The sequence below is a fragment of the Amblyomma americanum genome, chromosome 5 (genome assembly GCF_052857255.1).
Source record: "Amblyomma americanum isolate KBUSLIRL-KWMA chromosome 5, ASM5285725v1, whole genome shotgun sequence".
NCBI classification, from domain to species: Eukaryota; Metazoa; Arthropoda; class Arachnida; order Ixodida; family Ixodidae; genus Amblyomma; species Amblyomma americanum.
The window spans coordinates 183,490,664-183,512,061 of NC_135501.1; the positions used below are offsets into that span (position 1 = coordinate 183,490,664).

A 21,398-nucleotide genomic window follows, 5' to 3' on the forward strand; every position below is an offset into this window, starting at 1 on the left:
GAGAGAGAAATGGCTCTCACGCAAGGACCTTCCTTACCGCCGTTTCCCAGGCGTGATTAGCACTTATTATTTCTTTTCCTTTTGTCTCTCTTTTGCAACTACGCGAACAAGAAGCATCTGGCATTCTCTCCGGCGCGTCTCTACAAAATGTGTCTTTTCTCGTTGCCTCCTTGTTGTTGACTTGGAGGGGGGCTAGTGGACGCTCGTGCGAGTGCATCCTATGAAAAGACTCGACAAGCTGATAGGCACAGACTTGGCCATGGATTCTTTTACCAACCGGCTTCTGCTTCTGGGTGCTCTGTCCTACGCTTTGTACGGTATGTGTTGCCTAATTTCATTACGCCGCTTTCCAATCCGTCTTTTTTTATAATGGGTATAATTGGTTTTTTCGGGGAAGGAAATGGCGCAGTATTTGTCTTGTATATCGTTGGACACCTGAACCGCGCCGTAAGGGAAAGGATAAAGGAGGGAGTGAAAGAAGAAGAGAAGAAAGAGGTGCCATAGTGGAGGGCTCCGGAATAATTTCGACCACCTGGGGATCTTCAACGTGCACTGACATCGCATTTTTCCTCCATAAAAACGCAGTTTTTCGATTAGTTTAACAGAAATTACACAAACGCTTAAAAGCTAGAGTAGTGGCTTGGAAGTGGTGGTAGTGGTTTTATTAAAAATAATAGTAAAAAGGAAGGAAAAGATTTTTGCTAGCCCCGGCATCTGCCATCGATACTGATTAACCTGAGCTGTGGCAGCGGAAATAAAGGACAGCAGGCAGAATGGAGAAATGAAATGAAAGAGGTGAGGGGACAGGAATATGCACAAACTATTTACACAATAAGAAATGTGTCCAGGTTGTGCGCGTGATTAGTTCATTTTAGAGGAATTAAATCACACATGCGCACAGCACTGTGTTGGTTACAACTGGAGTGGGGCGTCCAGTTATTAATCGTTCAAGGTAGAACTCGCGGAGCGTTCGGTCACTGCGTGTAACTACCTGACGGAGAACAGACGGCACGTCAAGCCCGTGTGTTCGAGGAATGCACAGAGGCTCACCAAAGTTCGCTCACGAGTGCGCGCACTGCCCTGCGGCCACAATAGCGTCTTGATGGAGTCTGGTAGTATGCCCTGCGCCCTATAGGCCGCGAGCATATTGGAAGTGAAAGCAGTTTTTGGAGGACTGATAACTATATAGGTATACCGGGCGTTTCAGCGAATACTTTGAGAAATTTTCAAAAATAGGCTTTTTGTGTTAAAATATGATTTTTGCAGCATAGTATTACCATTGTTGGCGGACACCAGAAAACCGTTGAATCGTCTTAAGTAGTAAGCTGGTAATTTGTAATTCTTAGCTTTCTAACTAGTAGACTTAGGTGCCTAGTTGCAATAAGAGATTTATAGCCGGTCGTTTTTAATAGGCATATGTTATTAGAATTTTGAAAACGCGATTACTCTCGCCCTGTGTTTCAAATAATTTTGTCTACATCATGCCCCAATACGTGCGCTTTTGAGAAGCATGCAGGCAGCGCACCCCCCCCCCCTCCCCGCCCCTCCCCCGGAGCACGTAACAAATATGTATGTAAAAGACCGCGCTATATATAAAATGTAAAATTGAAGCCCATTTCGGAACTAGTGATGAACTCCGGACGCGAGAGTGAACCATAACAACGTTTAAAAGTAAAAAAAAAACACTGAGGGACACAAATAATGCAAACCATACCATGCAACCATTGCAGCATGCAAACGGTGCAGCGCATTAGCGCAGATGAGCCAATCTTAGGCGAACATCGCTGCAAACTAACCTGACCAGATACTCAAAATGCGTGCACTAGTGCAGGATCGTCTTCAATGTGTATTCAGTGTTACAAAGTTATGTGGCCGAAATAAGAGCTTAAGTTAGGGCATAATATTTTATTGCGTGTGTAGCATTTGTAATGTGCGTTGGAATGGTTTTGTGAGCGGTTTATTTCATACCATAATTCCTGTTCGTCTTTGTAACCCTTGCCCAAAGTGCATCGCTATAAATGTATATTTCAGTTGCAGTTTCTTTTTTTTTTTAATTTGAGCTCTGTGACATAGCGCGGTTGCTCGTTTTTACACTTTTTGTTTCTGCTAGAAAGTAATAATAATAATAACTGGTTTTGGGGGAAAGGAAATGGCGCAGTATCTGTCTCGTATATCGTTGGACACCTGAACCGCGCCGTAAGGGAAGGGATAAGGGAGGGACTGAAAGAAGAAAGGAAGAGAGAGGTGCCGTAGTGGAGGGCTCCGGAATAATTTCGACCACCTGGGGATCTTTAACGTGCACTGACATCGCACAGCACACGGGCGCCTTAGCGTTTTTCCCCCATAAAAACGCAGCCGCCGCGCTAGAAAGCACCTCAAATGTAGGTTTCTGGCCGCGATGGACGCGCTTCGATATTTTGCCTGCAGTGGTGGGTAGTAATTCGAACCTCTCCACCAACTCACGGCCATTTACACGCGTCCATGGTGGTCCTGTCAATCGTTTCTAATATGAAGCTTGCAAATGCTTCAAGTTTCAGCACGTTTGTTGGTCAGAGAGTTGGAGATATGCACACTGTTCCGGAAAGTGAAATGTGATGAAAGGCAAATGTACCAACTAAGCAGCAACATTGCGCTCGGGCATCCGACGTTAAAGCTCATACATAGAAGGTGTCACCCTTTGCTTACCGACAAGAATAGGCTATGGAAGATGGGCGAATTCTGAGCTGGAATTTTGTGAGTGGTACATAACTCTGGCCCGGGTTCGAACCCGACCGCGGCGGCTGCGTTTTTATGGAGAAAAACGCTAAGGCGCCCGTGTGCTGTGCGACGTCAGTGCACGTTAAAGATCCCCAGGTGGTCGAAATTATTCCGGAGCCCTCCACTACGGCACCTCTTCTTCATTTCTTCTTTCACTCCCTCCTTTATCCCTTCCCTTACGGCGCGGTTCAGGTGGCCAACGATATATGAGACAGATACTGCGCCATTTCCTTTCCCCCCAAAAAAACCAATTATTACATAACTCTGGTATGTGCAGTATACGGATACCAGCGCTTCTCCGACCACGGAGTCGTGGTGCAGGCTGCCCGAGATCGAAGGGAATATTCAAGAATTCCGCGGATCTGTGGCGGTAGTGACAGAGAGATGTGCGCTGCATGCCTTGGTGTAGACAACGATGTGGCAGAAACATGGCACCAGAACAATACGCGTTGACATTGAAAACAATGCAGCTGAAACATTGCTGCGGCGTACATTGGCATCGACGATGAAAAAGTTGAAGACGCGCATAACTGGCTCCCTGGGTCAGTGGACACCTCAGTCGCGCTTTCAGGCATGTGGCCGGTTGTGTCCACCGGCAAAAAACTGCGCTTTCGCACATTTCTTTCCCAGCAATGCTAAGTGGCCAGCCACTTTTAAGGCGAAAGCCTTTAATGGCTCATGCTTGCGGCCATGGATCTGTCAGGTGTCCGTTACATCCAGCGACTAAATGACGTCATCGAGATAAGGTGCCGAAGCAACAACAACAGTCTGAAGCAGTTGCGCGCAGCTGCGATCAATAGAGATAAGTCTGGCGGCATCGCAAAGAAAATGATAAAGCCGTGCGGCTGATGAGCGTGTGACGTCATTGAGTGACGTCACCATCGTGCGAGAAGAGCGCTCCCGAGGCAATCTTGCCAGTCGCCTCCTGAACGCTGATCTGAAAGGATGCCGCCTAAACGCTCTTTGTAGTCTTTAATCAACATCTTCACCACACATTGACGACACAAGCATAATAATAATTGTTTTTTTGGGGGGAAAGGAAATGGCGCAGTATCTGTCTCATATATCGTTGGACACCTTAACCACGCCGTAAGGGAAGGGATAAAGGAGGTAAAGAAAGAAGAAAGGAAGAAAGAGGTACCCGTATTGGAGGGCTTCGGAATAATTTCGACCACCTGGGGATCTTTACCGTGCACTTACATCGCACAGTACACGGGCGCCTTGGCGTTTTTCCTCCATAAAAACGCAGCCGCTGCGGTCGGGTTCGAACCGGGCGACACAAGCAGCCACACCGCGCTAAAGGATTTCGTTTCACCGCACTTTAGGTGAACAAAATGCTCCCCTGAATTTTTTTTTTTTTGCACTGCAGTTGTTGACTTATCTTTGCAATGAACGTCAGCCACCGCTGACGTCTTCGTTAAGCGGACTTAAAAGCGGCCTCCCATGCGGCGTGCGGTCACGTTCACATTTTCTCGTGTGAAAGCCGTCTCCGGGTGCAAATTAGTTTCCTCAGCCCTTCACTCTTTCCTAATAAAGACAAGGCGGAGAGCGAAGCCTGCAGGAAGTGTTACTACCCTCGCACAAGGGAGAACGAACATTGTTTTTCAATGCTGGCACGTATCCCACAGCGTGTGAAAGATTGTGTATGATGCGTGTGAAAAGCTAAAATTGGCAATGATGGGGTGCCATACCTCGTAAACGTGGGGAAGGAGGAAGTGGCTTAAGTGAAAAGTCACATAAGGTAGTTTCACTTCAATGTCACTGCTATTGTCTTAGCGCTGCATTACAAGACGCAGCTGATTCCTCGATGATATCGAAACGTGCTCTGCCAGACGTGCACTGACCAGGCACGACCGCCCGCGGCGCCACCTAGCTGCAAAACCCAGGGTTAGCTGGGGATTGACATAAGCTCACGCAGCCCGACCTCGAGTTTTCGATACCGGTTCGATGTGCCTGGACGATTTGCGGACGTAGGGACTGAGCCGCTGCCGATTGGACATCAATGGACGCCCAAGCCGAGCTTGGGCCAAGATTGGGCACCCACTGACGTTGAGGCCGAGCGTCCATAATTATTTACTAAGCCACTAAGCCCGGACTTCTCCCTCCCGATGACCTATGACATGGTCAGCCCAACTGAAAAACAACAACAACAACAACAACAACAACAACAACAACAACAACAACAACAACAACAACAACAACAACAACAACAACAACAACAACAATAATAATAATATTACATCTTATTATTATTATTATTAAATTCATGTCATGAAGCAAATGAGGCAAATGAAGTGAGGGGCTCGTTTGACAAACATATTAAGGAAGCCAACAGTCACCGAAACCAAGGTGCATAGGGGAATGTTTTCTATTTATTTATTGATTGATTTTTAATATCTAGTGCCAATCAATTAGTTTTAAAGAAAATTACTTATCAAGCAGCAGAAGAAACAACCATGCCGCCGGTGGGATCCGAACCCACGACCTCCGAATATCGCGTCCGGTGCTCTTACCAACTGAGCTACGGCGACGGCTGTCCAATCTGCTGCTTTCGTGGGTATTTATGCTTAGCGTGTAACCGAACCTTGAGAGTGTTCACCAGCGCCACCCTCGTCCATAGCGGTGGACGTAGCACGTCCTGTAATAACGAAAGTGTGGCGTATAGAACGTCATCTAACGGCGAGGGCGGAAACTGTGCGAGAACCCTCTTATGCTACCTATGGCGTCAAGTCTGCTGCTTGATAAGTAATTTTCTTTAAAACTAATTGATTGGCACTAGATATTAAATAAATAAATAAATAAATAAATAAATAGAAAACATTCACGTATGCACATTGGTTTCGGTGACTGTTGGCTTTATATATATATATATATATATATATATATATATATATATATATATATATATATATATATATATATATATATATATATATATATATATATATATATATATATATATATATATATATATATATATATATATATATCATGTGCCCTCACGTCCTTCACGGCACCACGAAAAAGGCAACTGAAATCACTCACTGCCTTCAATTTTTTAGCGCTGAACATGAGAAGTGCTTGATTCGACAGAATCAGATCAGTTTGTGCTATGCGAGTCTTTCGAGGTCAGCGTGCCTATAGCCGCTCATTCTTGAGTGCCCTCAAAACTCAGCGCCTATTGGCCGGGAAGCAGTTTACACTGTGACTTCAGGCTAATCCCATTGATGCCCTCTCGGTTTTAATTTGTTATGCGCATGCGTAATGGAAGCGACGCGCTTGAATTGAGCCCTTTCAAAGGATCAAGAATGCCTCTCCAATAAGACGCAAATACACGGATACGAGGGCTCGGCTACAAAGGAAAAGTTATGGCAACATTTCTGTCGTTAACATGTATACACGAGTGAAGAACGCCGTATGTAATTGCTTCTGTAGCATTGGTTCGTACAATCTTGGCACGGCGCCAACATACGGAGGGCCATATGCATCACGTGCCTAACATGCTTCAGCGACAGGTGACTCGGCGCGTTGCGCCACCGAGGAAAAAAAGAGGCAAAGAAGTAAAAAAATACTAAAATAATTCGACACGTGTGTTCGGCCTCTCTCTCACTAGGGGGACGTCGAACGTTTGCGAAAATGATTGCGATACACTGCATTAGTGGATGAGTCACAAGAGGTTTCAGGTTTGTTGAATAAGGGATGTTCTGATAGAATTTGAATTATATAAGTAGGATACAAGTGAAAAAAAATATAAAATGCATGGTTGGTAACACTGGTCCACGGTTCACGCCGTCTTGTATTACTCCGCTGGCCATTCACAACAGTGAAAAAAAAAATGTTTTTTTTTAGCGTTTGACTATATTAAACAAGCCAGGCGCCAAAATTTTAGACCCTATAATTTTTTTCTTGCGATTGGCTGCCCGTTGAAGTAACAAGAAAAGTTTTATCAACGGACTACTTTTCTGTCATGGAGAAATTCGGTTCGGCGGCCCTGAATGGGCGCAGAGCTTCGCTGCCCACTTAAGTTTTATCCGGCTATAATTTGAACTTAATTTAAATTCCCGGTTCTGCTCAGGCTTGTACGATAGCTCAAGGTGCCGCGCTATTTCTATGACTCTTCGATTCTGGAGGATATTGTTGAGAAAGCAACGCGGTTTAAACCGGAACATTGTTGTGTTCCAGGTGATCCTCATGCGAATCCATGCAATTTATAAGCCTCAGAGTGGAAAGCTTTATACATCGCAGTAGGAAGACTTTCGAAGTAAAAACCCTTAAGTTCTATAGAAAACTAGAATGTCTTGAAACAGATAGCCTTCTGAAGTGGAATGCCTCGAAAAAACTCTTATCCAACGCTGAAGGAAAATAAGGAAATGTACAGTGGCGGCCTTGCCTTTTTTTTCTTTGCTGCAGACATAACGTTTTCACTTACCAACTTAACTAAACCTTTGGAGCTCGGAGAAAAAAAAAATAGCCAGGTTGTAATGCGTTCGCGAGCAGTATGTCATTTTCCAAGTCTTTCGTGAGCAATGGAAGACCACTTTTAACCCTTTTAGTGACCCTGTCAAAAGAATGAAAAAAAAAATTAAAGAGAGAGAGAGAGAGAGAGAGAGAGAGAGAGAGAGAGAGAGAGAGAGAGAGAGAGAGAGAGAGACCAGCCCTGCAGAGCTTTGCTGGGCTTAAATCTAATTCAAGATGAAAGAAAAAGAGCTAAGCTCTGAAAATGATTGTTTTGAAGGAAAAATTTAAAAGGACCAAAAGTTTTCTTTCGGGACAAACGAAAGGAGTCGCCACTCGGAGAAGCTTAAGAAAAAATATGAAGAGACAGTGAACTCAGGGCAAGGAAAGCAGAAGGCTGAGGACATCATCATCATCAGAAGAATGAGGAAGAATATTGTTGTTGTTGACTTAAGTTGAAATCACAGTAAATCTCGGAATCTGAACACCGGAACCGGAACAACCGGAATCTGAAAATGAGGGAACTATAAACGTTGGCAAAGAAAGATGAAAAGCTGCGGGAATACGACCAAATTAAATTGAGAAGGAAAAAAGGGTTGGCTGGTACAGAACGTTAGAGCAGATATACGTTAAGGTAATTGAGAAGCCGGGCAATGGATTATGAGATGGCAGCGAATGAGAGAGAGAAGGAAATGGAAAAAGAAAAAAGAGATATATAGAGCAGAGCAGGAGACAAAAATGGTGACTTGTTGGACGCTACACAAAAGAGAGATGACATGTTACAGGCAGGTTGGTAGGAAGTAGTGAGCGGTCCCAAGAAAGAGACCTCACCCGTGCCGCTAAAGCACCATAGGTGAGCAGGGAGGCGATTGTAAAATAAAAGTATACGGCATAGTTGCGAAAGGATATTTGCGAAAAAAAAGCTCTTTAAAAAGCTGCAAAGGGGTACGATGAGAAGGATTTAACAAGAAAATGAAAGAATAGGATCTACCACCAGTAGCAGCCCAGGAAAATGAAATGGGCCAGCCCTCGCGACACTTACCGAATTTTTTTTCTATTCCTCTTCACTTCCTCCCCTTCTTGTTGTTTCGTTCTTCACTTTAAAGATAAAGATGCTTGAGTGGCTGTCTTCCCGAGGTATAGGAGGTATATTTTCTTCTTATTCGACACAGGTCTTGCTTGTATAACAATAGTGGAGTTAATGTTGTCGTTTTTAATGAGAAGTAGATTGCTTGTTCTGAAGACATATCAGCTGTTTTGGCCGAAATAAGCGAGCCGGTGACCTCTCAGCCCTTTCCGTCGACTGGCCAGCATGGACGGCAATGTCGATCGGCTATGATTAAGTTATTAAGGCAGATGTCCGGAACCCGCAATGCTAAGAACTAAGAACAGCTGGTGGTGAGGTTGATGCATAGACGCTCTCTTCTGCTCTAATAAATAAATAAATAAAATTTGAATAATAAATGCCACCGGATCCCACCGACGGCATCCGGTTGCTCTTTCGTCTACTTTTTAATCAGTTATCTTTAAAACAATTACCTTATAAATCGGCCATCGATGAACACCACAAATTAAAAAATAGCGTCCCCTATGCTTCTTGGTTCATGCTTTATGGGGGTTTAACGTCCCAAAGCGACTCAGGATATGAGGGACGCCGTAGTGAGGAGCTCCGGAAATTTCGACCACCTGCGGTTCTTTGACGTGCACTGACATAGCACAGTACACGGGCCTCTAGAATTTCGCCTTCATCGAAAATCGACCGCCGCGGCCGGGATCGAACCCGCGTCTTTCGGGTCAGCAGCCGAGCGCCGTAACCATGCACTGACACACCGCGACAACCCCTATGCTCCTTCGTTTCGTTAAAGCTGAGCGTGTAACGGAATCCCGTGTGGCAGAATTTCGTTCACCGTTGGCTTTCGTGATGTAAGCGCTATCGCGCCCCTCTTTTCCCTTTCCCTTTCTTTGCTCACATGCCACGGTGGTCAGTTTGAGTCTACTTGTGCTGGTAATAACGGTAATGCTGAGAAAAATTATGTTTAATGGAACCTTATTCTTCGCAACGAAAGTATCATGACCCTACGTTCAGAGGCGAACTCGTACATACCGCGGTTTAGTATAATCATCTGAAGGTCACCACTGGCTAGTTGCAGGTTATACTGTGAGCAGCTGTGTTTGACGTGCTTTAGAGTACTAGCTGTTACAAAGCGAATATTCCCAGACTATGTTGTTGTTGTTGTTGAAAACTTTTATTGTCCAACAGAGTAAGCTTAGTAGCTCTGACCATCGAACGTCCGTGCATATTTGTGTGAGTCGCGCATGGTGTGCCAGCCCACGCGGGTGCGATCACGTGACCGCCTCGTGCACTTAGTCAGTGCCCGCGAACCCTCCCAAAACGAAGCGAAATCGTCCCACACACATGCGTTGCAAATGCAGGAATTGAAAAAAAAAAGCGCAAGGCGGAACAGCTAGCGCTGGTCACCCGCATTATCACGACTGTCATCGTCATCATCAGCCTGATTACGCCCACTGCCGGACAAATGCCCCTTCCATGTTTTTCCAATTAACCCTGTCCTGTGCCAGCTGCGGCCACCTTTTCCCACAAACTTTCTAATCCCATCAGCCCACTTAACTTTCTTCCGCACCCTGCTACGCTTACTTTCTCTTGGAATCCGGTTCGTTACCCTAAACGACCAGCGGCTACCTTGTCTTCGCATTAATACGTGCCCTGCCAAAGCCCATTTCTTCTTGATTCGTCTAGGATGTCATTAACACGTGTTTGTTCCCTGACCCACACTGCCCTCTTTTTGTCTCTTAACGTTACACCTACCAATCCCTTTCCACAGCTCGGTGCAGTGCCCTCAATCGAGTGTAACCGCCGTTATAATCTTTTTTTCTCATTCCATAGGCACCACGCTGGGAGACCATCTGAAGGAGTCGCCCCAGTGCGCCGTCAGCGTTCTGGACGGGTGCGGCAAGGCGTTCATCCCGTACGCGGACTCCACCCGGATGGCCGAGAGTGAGGAAGAACTGAAGGAACAGTGCGCGTGAGTGACCTGGTTGAAACCCGCCTTCAACCGAGAGCCATATTACATAGGAAATGGGCGCACTCATTTATGGCAGTGATTCCTTCAGATGTACCGGCAGTTCATTATGAGGGTTAACTGATTTGAGGGAAAGATAAGTTCACGCTAACCGCCTACTGCGGCATCCGGCAGCTCTATTACTGACGCCAGCGGGTTCGATGTGTTAAAGCCATGGTGTAAGATTACGATTTTACACGGTGGTTCAAACCCACTATAGATAATATGTGATATCCTTCATCAATGTTGCTGTCTTTTTTCTTCCCTTCGTTGTTTAGCAAAACGTTGAGTTGGGCTAGTTGGCACGGGTTCATTGTAAAAAAGCGCAAAAGACGAGAGACGTGTCCTGTGTCTTTCTGTGTCTGGCCTCTCACCTTTTGCGCTGCTTTACAATGAACCCATTTGTTATTATTTCAATGGAGACCGCTCCACACCTCAACGGCTTTGACCAGAGAGGGAATACAACTATATTTATGAATAAATCTGAACCCTACTACAGCTGCATAGCGTCATCTCTCTCCCTGTCCCCACAGCCTGCACTTCAAGCAGCTTCGGTGCACCCGGAACTTCACGACCGAGTGCGCCATAGGCTTACCGCGCGTGGCAGCCGTGCTGGCCTTGGACGCGGCCGATGAGAACATCGAGGCTGTCTGCACGCCGGGAACGGAGCTTAACCAGAGTGAGCGCAGTTCAATGTGGCCGTCTCTGCTATGCCTGGAATCACTCGAGTACTGTAAAGAAAATCCGCAGCGATAGGCCACCGCAGCGGTGGCCAAGTGGTTGAGCGTCAGCCTCGCATGCGGGAGGTGCGGGGCTCGATCCCCCGTGCCGCCGGGTACCCACCGGTGACACAATGGGTACAAGCTTTCCCCTGACCTTATGATCGGCTCTTCAGAGGTGAAATGCTTGGAAAATGGGTGTTTGACCCCACCTTGAGTAGTCGAAAATATCTTGTGCCATGGCGCTCTTTGGCCATAGATGCCCTTGCGCCATAAAGATCCATCATCATCATCATCATCAATTTTACAGAAGACTTTCTCTTCAACGCAAGACGTCGGCACGGTATGCCGGAAACGAAAACCGCTGTGAAGCCATAGAATGCTGTTTACACTAGTGCGGGCATTTGTCTGCGTAACTAATTATTTACGTGTCCTCACGACGTGTAGACGTCCATCAAGAACTAAGTCAATGCGCTCGTAAGTAGCTTGAATGCGTTAATTGGGATGTAAGGGCTTTCATTCCACACCTAAGAGGGGAGGGAATCTTTGGGATAGAAGTGAGAACCTCAAGCGTATACGACGCCACGACTAATAACGCCGACAATTTTTGCTTGTAGGCGATGTGCAGCTTTCTCGAAAGACCTTGTAGCAGGCAGGAGAAGCTTTATGGTTTTCAGTGCCAGAATGTACTGCTTAAAAGCGGAACGTCAGGCCTGAGAACCTTCGACGCGCAATCTACATGTTACGGTTGTCAACTTAGGGGAGGGCATGACGGAAACAGAAGGCGGTTACTGCACGCACGCACCCGCACATACAAACGAATATACAACCCTGAAAATCGCCCTTACATACACGTAAGAATTCTGCGTCGCGTCGTCGTAATCATCACAACTATTATTATTAGCCGGATAAATCTGTGCTAACAGTGTTCGCATATTTGTGCCTAGCAGTCGCGGCTAACCTACCGCAGAAAACTTCCTATTATCATCTTTCTGACTGACTTGCAGCCACCCCCTAGCCGCATTTTGATTCCTTTGGAACCCAGTCTGTGACCGAGAAAAACACAGGTTATCTTTGCGCTGCAATACATGCCAACTCTGCTGCCTTTTCCCCCTGCTTTGTGCTCAGTCATTCACTCGAGTTCGTTCTCCGATTTACTTTGTTCCCTGTTCGCTACACTACTGGCGTTTTCGGCCTCCATATGATGAAATGCTTCCACCCCCCCCCCCCGGCCCGCCCTTCCCCAGGGTCACCTTACCGCCGGCCGACCTCTCCATCTTTACTTTCATTAAATTACTTTCTCTATCTCTCTCTCAATATAGGTTCAAGCCTATTCCTTTGTATCGATCTTCGATCACTTAGATGAGTAAGCTGGCTGGACACCATTTATATATACTTCTCTTCTACGGGATATGACGATACGGCGCTGCTTACAATTGAAAATGGCTGTCTTATGCGCTAAAACTTCGTCTTATTCCCGTGGCGATTGATTTCTGATGATCTGGCTCGCGTATACGCTACCTCCCAATACACTCCCTTTAACTCGCTGCCTATAATGGCATTTTAGTGGCCAAGATTTGAAAGTGTCAAAGATATTTATCCCCTAATTATGCTAGCTAATGTACATAGGCCCATAAATCAATATCATAAATTTGTTCGCGCTGCTAAATTTCGAGAAACTGATATGTCGCGAATTCGCTGAAATGAACATGTGGTTGATATTGTGCAGCTATTCATACTTATGTCAGTGGCCATCTCGAAGGCCCAAGGAGAGTGGACAGTTTTTTTATCAAACAAATGTGTTAATACTTATCTTGAAAAAGTTGGCACGAAATGACCCACTATGGGGGCTGTTTAACGCTCGTTGCAACTGGTACATTAGCAGCCCGTTTTTTGTCAAGCAGCTTTCTCTCAAACGTTTTAAAAGGAAAGCTTTGGCTACTAAAAATATACTGACACCAAACTTTGTATGCTAGCTCCGTGTAGCGTATAACATCACCGACATCACCGTGTAGCGTATGTAGCGTGTAGCGTATAACATCACCGACATTGTGTCCCCTCGCCTGACACGCTTTCTGATCAGTATCTTCTTAATCCTTCTTTGGAGAAGGGAGCACTATGATAGCTGTGCAGACCCTGTACATACTGTTAAGCGCCTCTGCACATGCCTCTTCCACATCCTAGTTATGAGGAGCCTGCAATAATGCGGATGATTCAACGGAATCAACCGCAGTGTAGTGATCAACGAAGCCCATATCCAGGGACCTGCAGAACTCTGCAAGTTTTGTAACTTGGTTGTATGCATGGTTATAGTATAATGTTAAGTATACCCTTTCCAAAAACTAGACTTTTCTAGATTGAAGTATAACATTGCCTCGGTACAATTCGCAATTACCTTTATAAAAATTACGTCAGACAATAGACAAGCTAACCGATCGAAAATTCATGTCTCTGACATCGCAATTTTCATGGAATTATGTTATGTTAGCATTATTCCGTGCTTCTGGTTGAGGTGACGATGCAATGTGTGCACAGTATTAAACGCGCGTATGAACCGTCGCGTGCGCTGAACGAGAACAACGGTTGTGTGCAAAGCACTGTTTCCCATGGCCTTTTTGTGTGGCATAGCCGTAGTTTAGGTGAGGTTGAAAAAGTGCGTTCACTTTTCGATTTTATTTATGTTCTCATTTTATTCTCATCTTTCCAACCTACAAGTGGAGAGAAAGGGGGGACGGGAAAGGGGGTTGGCTGTCAGGTGTCACGGGGAGAGAGGGCAATCCTCTTCAGCAACTGTCCAGCGCCGGTGGTGGCTGCTTAGGCGTCTGTGTGAAGCGCCACCAGCCACGGCCTTCAGGCGGACAGTGTTCACCTTGATGGCACTCCGAATGCTATCACATCAGAATGTTACTTACAAAGCAACTCTTTTTATTTTCGCATCCAGCTTCCGCTTTCATTAGCGTAGTAATAGTGAACGCTGTCTTAAACACTTCTTTGTTACTCCGCCGCGTCCTTTTGCTGAACTTTCCCCGAGCACGCCTGCATTGTTACTGTTCTCGTTAAAATACGCGCTATGCACTCGAGGAGGAAGAGGAGGAGGAGGAGGAGGAAAAACTATTCTAGACCAGGAAAGCTGTTGCGCATTCATTCCAGGAATATGCTCTAAATTAATCTCTTGTGTGCGTGCTCGCATACAATCCGAGGACTGTAATGCGCGCTCGCTTCTTGCTCTTTCGCGTAGCAACGCACAACGAAGATTTATAAAGAGTAGTGTCATTGCTAGGAGACAATGTGAGCTTTTTCTTAGAGCGCCAGAATTACTCCGCTGACGTGCAAGAAGAAAGCACCGCCATATTTCCTTGTTATACTGCCGCGCACCCAAGGACGCTCACCTGTCTCCAGGGCCGGCTTGTGTCCTTTTCTTGTTTCAGTCGTCGCATTTCTTTTGTTTTGTTGCTAGGAACTTCCAGGAACGCTCTTATCTATGCGGCTTCCAGTAGAAATACGGCTCACAGCTCTCAATTCAGCGTATGTGCAATTCTTTGGCCCTTTGCATAGTGACGTCTTCTTTCTTGCTGTTTCTGTATATATATATATATATATATATATATATATATATATATATATATATATATATATATATATATATATATATATATATATATATATATATATATATATATATACCAAAAGTGATTTCTGGCAGCTGATTTGGTCAATATAATATAAAATCACCAAAAATTGAAGAAACATAACAGGATTTAATTCACGACGTTTCGGCTGGAGGAGCAGCCTTTTTCGAGGGTCAGTCGAAAAAGGCTGGTCCTCCAGCCGAAACGTCGTGAATTAAATCCTGTTATGTTCCTTCAATTTTTGGTGATTTTATATTATATATATCTCGTGGGTATTTATGTTTGTTGGGTGCAAGCGAACCTTGAGAGTGTTCACCAGCGCACCAGTAGAGCACCGGACGCGACATTCGGAGGTCCTATTTACTCCATGTACTAACAGCTTCATGTACCAGGTCCATGTAACAGGTCCATATACTAACAGCTTAACGAGGGTCTCGGTTCTGGCAGTCTTGATGTCATAGGTAGCATAAGAGGGCTCTCGCCCAGTTTCCGCCCTCGCCGTTAGATGACGTTACACGTCACACTCGCGGCATTACAGGATGTGCTACGTCCGCTATGGACAAGGGTGGCGCTGGTGAACACTCTCAAAGTTCGCTTACACCCAACAAACATAAATACCTACGAGAGCAGCAGATTGGACAGCCGTCGCCGTAGCTCAGTTGGTAGAGCACCTGACGCGGTTTTCGGAGGTCGTGGGTTCGGATCCCTCCGACGGCATGGTTGTTTTTTCTGCTGCTTTGTAAGTAATTTTATTTAAGCGATAGATTAATTAAGTATTATTATCCTAATGATAAGCACAACACATAAAAATTTAACATTCCCTTATGCACCTTGGTTTCGGTGACTGTTGGCTCCCCTCATAAGTTTGTCAAACGAGCCCCTCATTTTGTTTACCTTGTCTGCTAATATATATATATATATATATATATATATATATATATATATATATATATATATATATATATATATATATATATATATATATTGGTTTATGGGGTTTTAACTTCCCAAAGCGACTCGGGCTATGAGAGATGCCGCAGTGAAGGGCTGCGGAAATTTCTGCCACCTGAAGTTCTTTAAAGTGCACTAACATCGCACAGTACACGGGCCTCCGAAATTTCGCCTCCATCGAAATTCGACCGCCGCGGCCGGGATCGAACCCGCGTCTTTCGGGCCAGCAGCCGAGCGCCATAACCACTCAGCCACCGTTTCGTATGCAATTCTTACTTCTTTTTTTGCGTTCGTCATGCACAAATCTTCATTACGTTGCGCAAAGAGGAAGTCACGATCCTTTAAGCTGCCTCTGCAGGTTGTTACCTGTAATTTTCCTCGCAACTCATTGTTGCGAAATGAAAGCCTTTCAACCTTCGGTCTGTTTAATACAGGCGTGGGGCTCGCTGGCTTGATCTGTGCAGCTCTTGCTCAAGCGTTCCTATCTCTTTGACTTTGTCGCCGACGAACGTTGCTTGACCTTGAAATTGTGACAACCTGCAATTTTATTTGAACTTTCCCGTGCAAATATGGTGCCGGAAATAGACGCTCCCGGCCGTTTCAAGCTAGCATATGATTGCTTCTTTTCATTTGCGAGTGCCGTAAATTGAACACATGGCGACAGCATTCTTTTAACACACAGTTCTTGTTATGTCATCACCATACCTTATTAGGGTAGCTTTCAATTCGGGTCTTTGCTGTAGCTGAAGCTATACGGTCTCAGCAGAGTGTGGTATTGCAGCCCGCCGTAAGTCTCAAAAGCTGGTAAAACGTCGTTAAGCGACACAAACTGCACAAGTTTTACTCGTATGACGTCGACGCTGTTTTCAGTTGCAATGTATTAGAAAGTTTTCTAAAACAAAGGTATGACTGTAGAACGTTTTTTTTCGTCATTGTTATTTATACCCAGAGGCAATGTAAGCGTTATTAAAAGGAAGAAACTGCTGATATGTCGTATGCAGTCTTTTAAAAATGAAAGACCCGCTTGCTCAAAGTGCAAAATTGCATGACTTGGCGGCTTATAGTTGAGCGTATTTGCAATACAGCTGAAAAAAAAAACAATAACACATAACAGCCACCGCTTTCTTTGGCTTGACTTGAACCAGGCGGTGGGGACATAGCGCACATTTGGAACCAGCATGATGGCTATCAACTGACAGCCATCATGCTGGCGCCAAAATTCCGACGCCTGGCTGAAGTCAAGCCGAAGAAAGCGGCGGCTGTTATCAATCCCTCCTAGCAACTCCTCAAGAAAGCGTAGGCAGCAGCGACAGCTAATTGAGTCCCGGACTGACACCCCGACCACATAAATCCCTCACTCAAAACTGCCAAATAAACATTTTCAGCGCCACCACTGCAAATTCACCCAACCACCAGCGGCCAAGTCATGCATTCCTTTGGCACTGTGAGCAAGCTAGTCCCAAGTATGCAAGACATATCCGACGTTCCAGAGAGCCCTTTCTTCATTGTAATAAAGCGTAATGGAAACTGATAATCAGTTCCCATTACTTGCGGCAGCGGTAGCTGCGTGCCCTACAGACGAACTTTCGCATAGGTCACGTCGATGGATGGAATGGTATGCATGGAATGGATGGACGGACGGACGGACGGACGGACGGACGGACGGATGGATGGATGGATGGATGGATGGATGGATGGATGGATGGATGGATGGATGGATGGATGGATGGATGGATGGATGGATGGACGGAGATGGATGGATGGATGGATGGATGGATGGATGGATGGATGGATGGATAGATGGATGGATGGATGGATGGATGGATGGATGGATGGATGGATGGATGGATGGATGGATGGATGGATGGATGGATGGATGGATGGATCAGGCTGAACCCTTTAAATCTTGCGCTGGCTCAAGCCACCTAGCCATGACTTATGAAATTTTACTCTTGATTTTAGCCACCAATCAGAGAACCTTCGCTTGGTTACTTCTACCCACTTAAAATCTACTTTTCCTTCACTGTCCCTAAACCCCAATGACTTGGATAAATCAGCCCCGCTGCTTTCCACTGTAGGGTGAAGCCCTTTACAGAAAAGTATCAAGTGTTCAGCCGTTTCCTCCTCCTCTCCGCACGCAAGGCACAACGTGTCTATCTCGTGGTACCTGACGTCGCCGCTGAACCGCAGCGCCACTTGCGGTCGCACCGCGAATCTTCGAGCTAGATCGGACAGGGAGGAGGGTGAGGGGGAAAGGGATTGCGCTTAGATGCAGCAGCGCCTTTAGCGACCGCATCGCGAACCACTGAGCGAAGACAGGTGCAAGGTTTGACGTGACAGTTGCGTTGCCTATCACTGTTCTAAGTGTACTTCTGCTTTCAATGTAAGAGTGTCTAAGCGCGCATTCGCGATTTGGGGACCTCCATAGTGCATTTACCTGCCACACTATCATAGTGATGCAACATAGGGTACGAGGACCATTAAGGATGTGGCCCTTCAGTCATCACTAAAAGGACCCAGTCGGGCCACCACGGCTATTTTTGAGTGCGCTACGTATCACGTTGAATGTCGCTAGTTTTCTGCTTATCCATTTCTGCAATGCTTCCTCGTGCAACGCAGTGTACAACAACACGATCCGGTGCATCAACAAGGTGGGCGTCCAGATGAACAGGTGCATCCGTGACCTGGTAGTCGACCTGAGCACGGCCGTCGCCAAGGCGCCCCTGGATAGCCAGGTGGCCTACGGCTGCTGGTGAGACACGTGCACCGCTTTTTCTCATTCATTGACCCTCCTCGTTCCCGAACACACGACGGGACAGTATAAATATTCCGCTGAAGTAATTTCTTTCCCCTTCACGGCGCTTTAAGCTCAGGTGAAGCCTCGTCCAGCCCCAGTGGAGTCGTGGTGTCGCTTCAGACAATGACAATGACCAACAAAAATCCAAACGTCCAACAAAGTAGATGCACATTGCGGAATATTTACTTGTGTCCTCTGGGCACTCTAAGAATGCTGGCAGGTGTCTCGATCTCCTAAATAGAAATATACCTGTTCTCCCACGAAGAGTGCCCAAGAAGTTTCGCTTTCCGGACTGAACCTGCTAATAAGAATAAATCTCGCTTTACTGACCAATGGAATTAAAAAATAGCACATTAAACGACCATTTTCTTTCTACGCGGCATGCAGAGACTATTGCACAGCTGGCTGGAGAGAATAGCTGTTTGCGATGAATATTACGGAAACTTATTTGCTCCGAAAACAGGGGCATCCCCAGTCCTAATTTAAATCTAAAACATTTAAATTATCTTTTGAACAGCAGACTTAGATGGAGTGACGCTACAGGGGATATGCCTAGCTATTGTTGACATTTGCACACTGCCATCATTTGTTGCCGTTCAGAGGATGTTCTATATAATATTAAGGAGACCCGTCTTTAGACATAGGCTGTACTTGATGGCTCGATTGACACTCGGCCCTCTGTGCAACTTGTGAAAGGCGTTTATAGTTGCCATGCATTTCAGAACAGATCCTGGGCAGATGATTAGTTAAAGCAGTGCATATTTAGTTTCTGTCGTCCAGCCCCTCCCCCGTTATCTCTACTCTTCTTCCTTCCCGAGGTGCGCTTAGCATAGCGACTTAGCCAGCTGACCAGGGTCATTATGGCCAGCTGGTTCGTCAGCTGGTTGTGTTGACCATTGCCTCATGCCAGGATCATTATTACTCCAGCATAATTTATGCGCGACACCTAGTACCGCGTTACAAATATAGCTCAATGTCTACCTCTGTGCCACCTTGATGCTCAAGACTGTGGAAATAAGCACACTCGCCCCGTAGCGGGAATTGTTCTGCTAGGAGACGTAGTCCCGCATGACGGAATCATAGGAAAGGAAAGATAGAATGATTACCTGGTCATAATGAGTTCCGATGACTGTACAAGATCAATGTTCCTCATCCTCTGTGCCACCTTGATGCTCAAGACTGTTGAAATAAGCACACTTGCCCCGTAGCGGGAATTGTTCTGCTAGGAAACGTAGTCCCGCATGCGGAATCATAGGAAAGGAAAGATAGAATGATTACCTGGTCATAATGAGTTCCGATGACCGTATAAGATCAATGTTCCTCATCCTCTGTGCCACCTTGACGCTCAAGTCTGTGGAAATAAGAACACTCGCCCCATAGCGGGAATTGTTCTGCTAGGAAACGTAGTCCCGCATGCGGAATCATAAGAAAGGAAAGATAGAATGGTTACTTGGTCATAATGAGTGCCGATGACCGTACAAGATCAATGTTCCTCATCCTCTATGCTACCTTGATGCTCAAGACTGTGGAAATAAGCACACTCGCCCTGTAGCGGGAATTGTTCTGCTAGGAGACGTAGTCCCGCATGCGGAATCATAGGAAAGGAAAGATAGAATGATTACTTGGTCATAATGAGTGCCGATGACCGTACAAGATCAATGTTCCTCATATTTTCCTGGGCGCGCACAGTTACTACTATGACCTTTTGGGCTGCTACGACCGTGCCCTAGTCGGATGCAACAGAACCGACGCGCCCAGACTGGCGGCCACGCTGGCGGAGAACGTGTTCGGACAGACCCTGGGCCTCGTCTGCGGAGTCTACACCAAGGGCTCGCCGGCATGCGAGGCGCTACCACCACTGCAGAGGCTAGACCCCTCCGAGCTAAACACGGACAACTTCATCGTCCCGCTGGTCACCCTGGCGAGCACCCTCAAGCACTCCAAGGTCGTCCGAAGGCAGCTGCTCTGACGCTTCGACAGCGTCGCCTTACTACGCCTTCAGTCCTGCAAGCAGCGTTGACACTGTGCAATGCAGGCCATCTGCGTCGCCTTTAGAATTTTCCAGCACAGAATTCTGCATAAGCTTCCAGGTTCACGAAAAAAAGAACTAGCCTGCTAGTGGTTACTGTTTGCTGAGTTTCACAAGCAAACGAAGTACTACTTGTACCAGGTACAAGTAGAGCTATCCACAGTGATATCTTTCTAATGCCTCCCGAACTTATATGGCTTAACTATGACAACTAAATAGAGAGGAAGAGGATGAGATTTCATGAAAAAAATAAATGAAGGGAATGTACAGTTTTCATTGTGTCCATAAGCCTTGCTCACGTCCCACTCACTGTCCCACTTCCCAGCATTGTAGCGTACGTCGTGATAAGGGACCAGCGTAAGCTGTCATTTCTCAGTGATGTTTAACAATGCATCACGGCTTACTCTATTCGCGCGCTGCCTTGCATTACAGAATATTGTGACAATAAAGAGGGAAACGAGCGGCATTTAAAGCGATTTAACCAAAGATGTTTCAGAGTTTTAAAAAAGCAAGCTAGCGAGAAAGCATGTTTCAGTTTTGTTCGCACAATGATTGTTCTTAGTGATTGTGAAGGATATTACAATCTTGCGAATTCCAACGAATCAGTAAAGTCAAAAGAAGACTGCAAAGACCCACCTTTGCGGCCTAGTGGCTTTGCTGCTTGGTTACTGATCCCAAGGTCGCAGGATTTAATTCCGCTCGCTGCGGTCGCATGTATGTAGGCGAAATGCATGACTCCCGCCGTTTTGCAGTGTCAGCGCAGGTTAAAAATAATAATTGGTTTTTTGGGGAAAGGAAATGGCGCAGTATCTGTCTCAAATATCGGCGGACACCTGAACCCCGCCGTAAGGGAAGAGATAAAGGAGAGAGTGAAAGAAGAAAGTAAGAAAGAGGTGCCGTAGTGGAGGGCTCCGGAATAATTTCGACCACCTGGGGATCTTTAACGTGCACTGACACCGCACAGCACACGGGTGCCTTAGC

The 21,398-nt window shown here is 46.0% G+C and overlaps 1 protein-coding gene across 1 annotated transcript; it reads left to right on the top strand.

The window, feature by feature from the left end:
- The first annotated feature begins 116 nt into the window (after nucleotides 1-116).
- Nucleotides 117-20,711, top strand: LOC144135393 (uncharacterized). Its single transcript, XM_077668058.1, has 5 exons — nucleotides 117-317; nucleotides 10,118-10,256; nucleotides 10,826-10,971; nucleotides 18,211-18,343; nucleotides 20,078-20,711. The coding sequence occupies exons 1-5, from the start codon at nucleotides 221-223 to the stop codon at nucleotides 20,355-20,357; spliced, it is 795 nt and encodes a 264-aa protein (XP_077524184.1). The 5' UTR covers nucleotides 117-220; the 3' UTR covers nucleotides 20,358-20,711.
- Nucleotides 20,712-21,398: the final 687 nt, after the last annotated feature.

What these genes read in the sequence shown, in the direction of transcription:
- LOC144135393 (XM_077668058.1), top strand. Translation starts at nt 221, where the DNA reads ATGAAAAGACTCGACAAGCTGATAGGCACAGACTTGGCCATGGATTCT. An exon ending in TCTGTCCTACGCTTTGTACG is followed by an intron (nt 318 to 10,117) that starts GTATGTGTTGCC and finishes CTCATTCCATAG; the next exon opens with GCACCACGCTGGGAGACCAT. An exon ending in GGGAACGGAGCTTAACCAGA is followed by an intron (nt 10,972 to 18,210) that starts GTGAGCGCAGTT and finishes CGTGCAACGCAG; the next exon opens with TGTACAACAACACGATCCGG.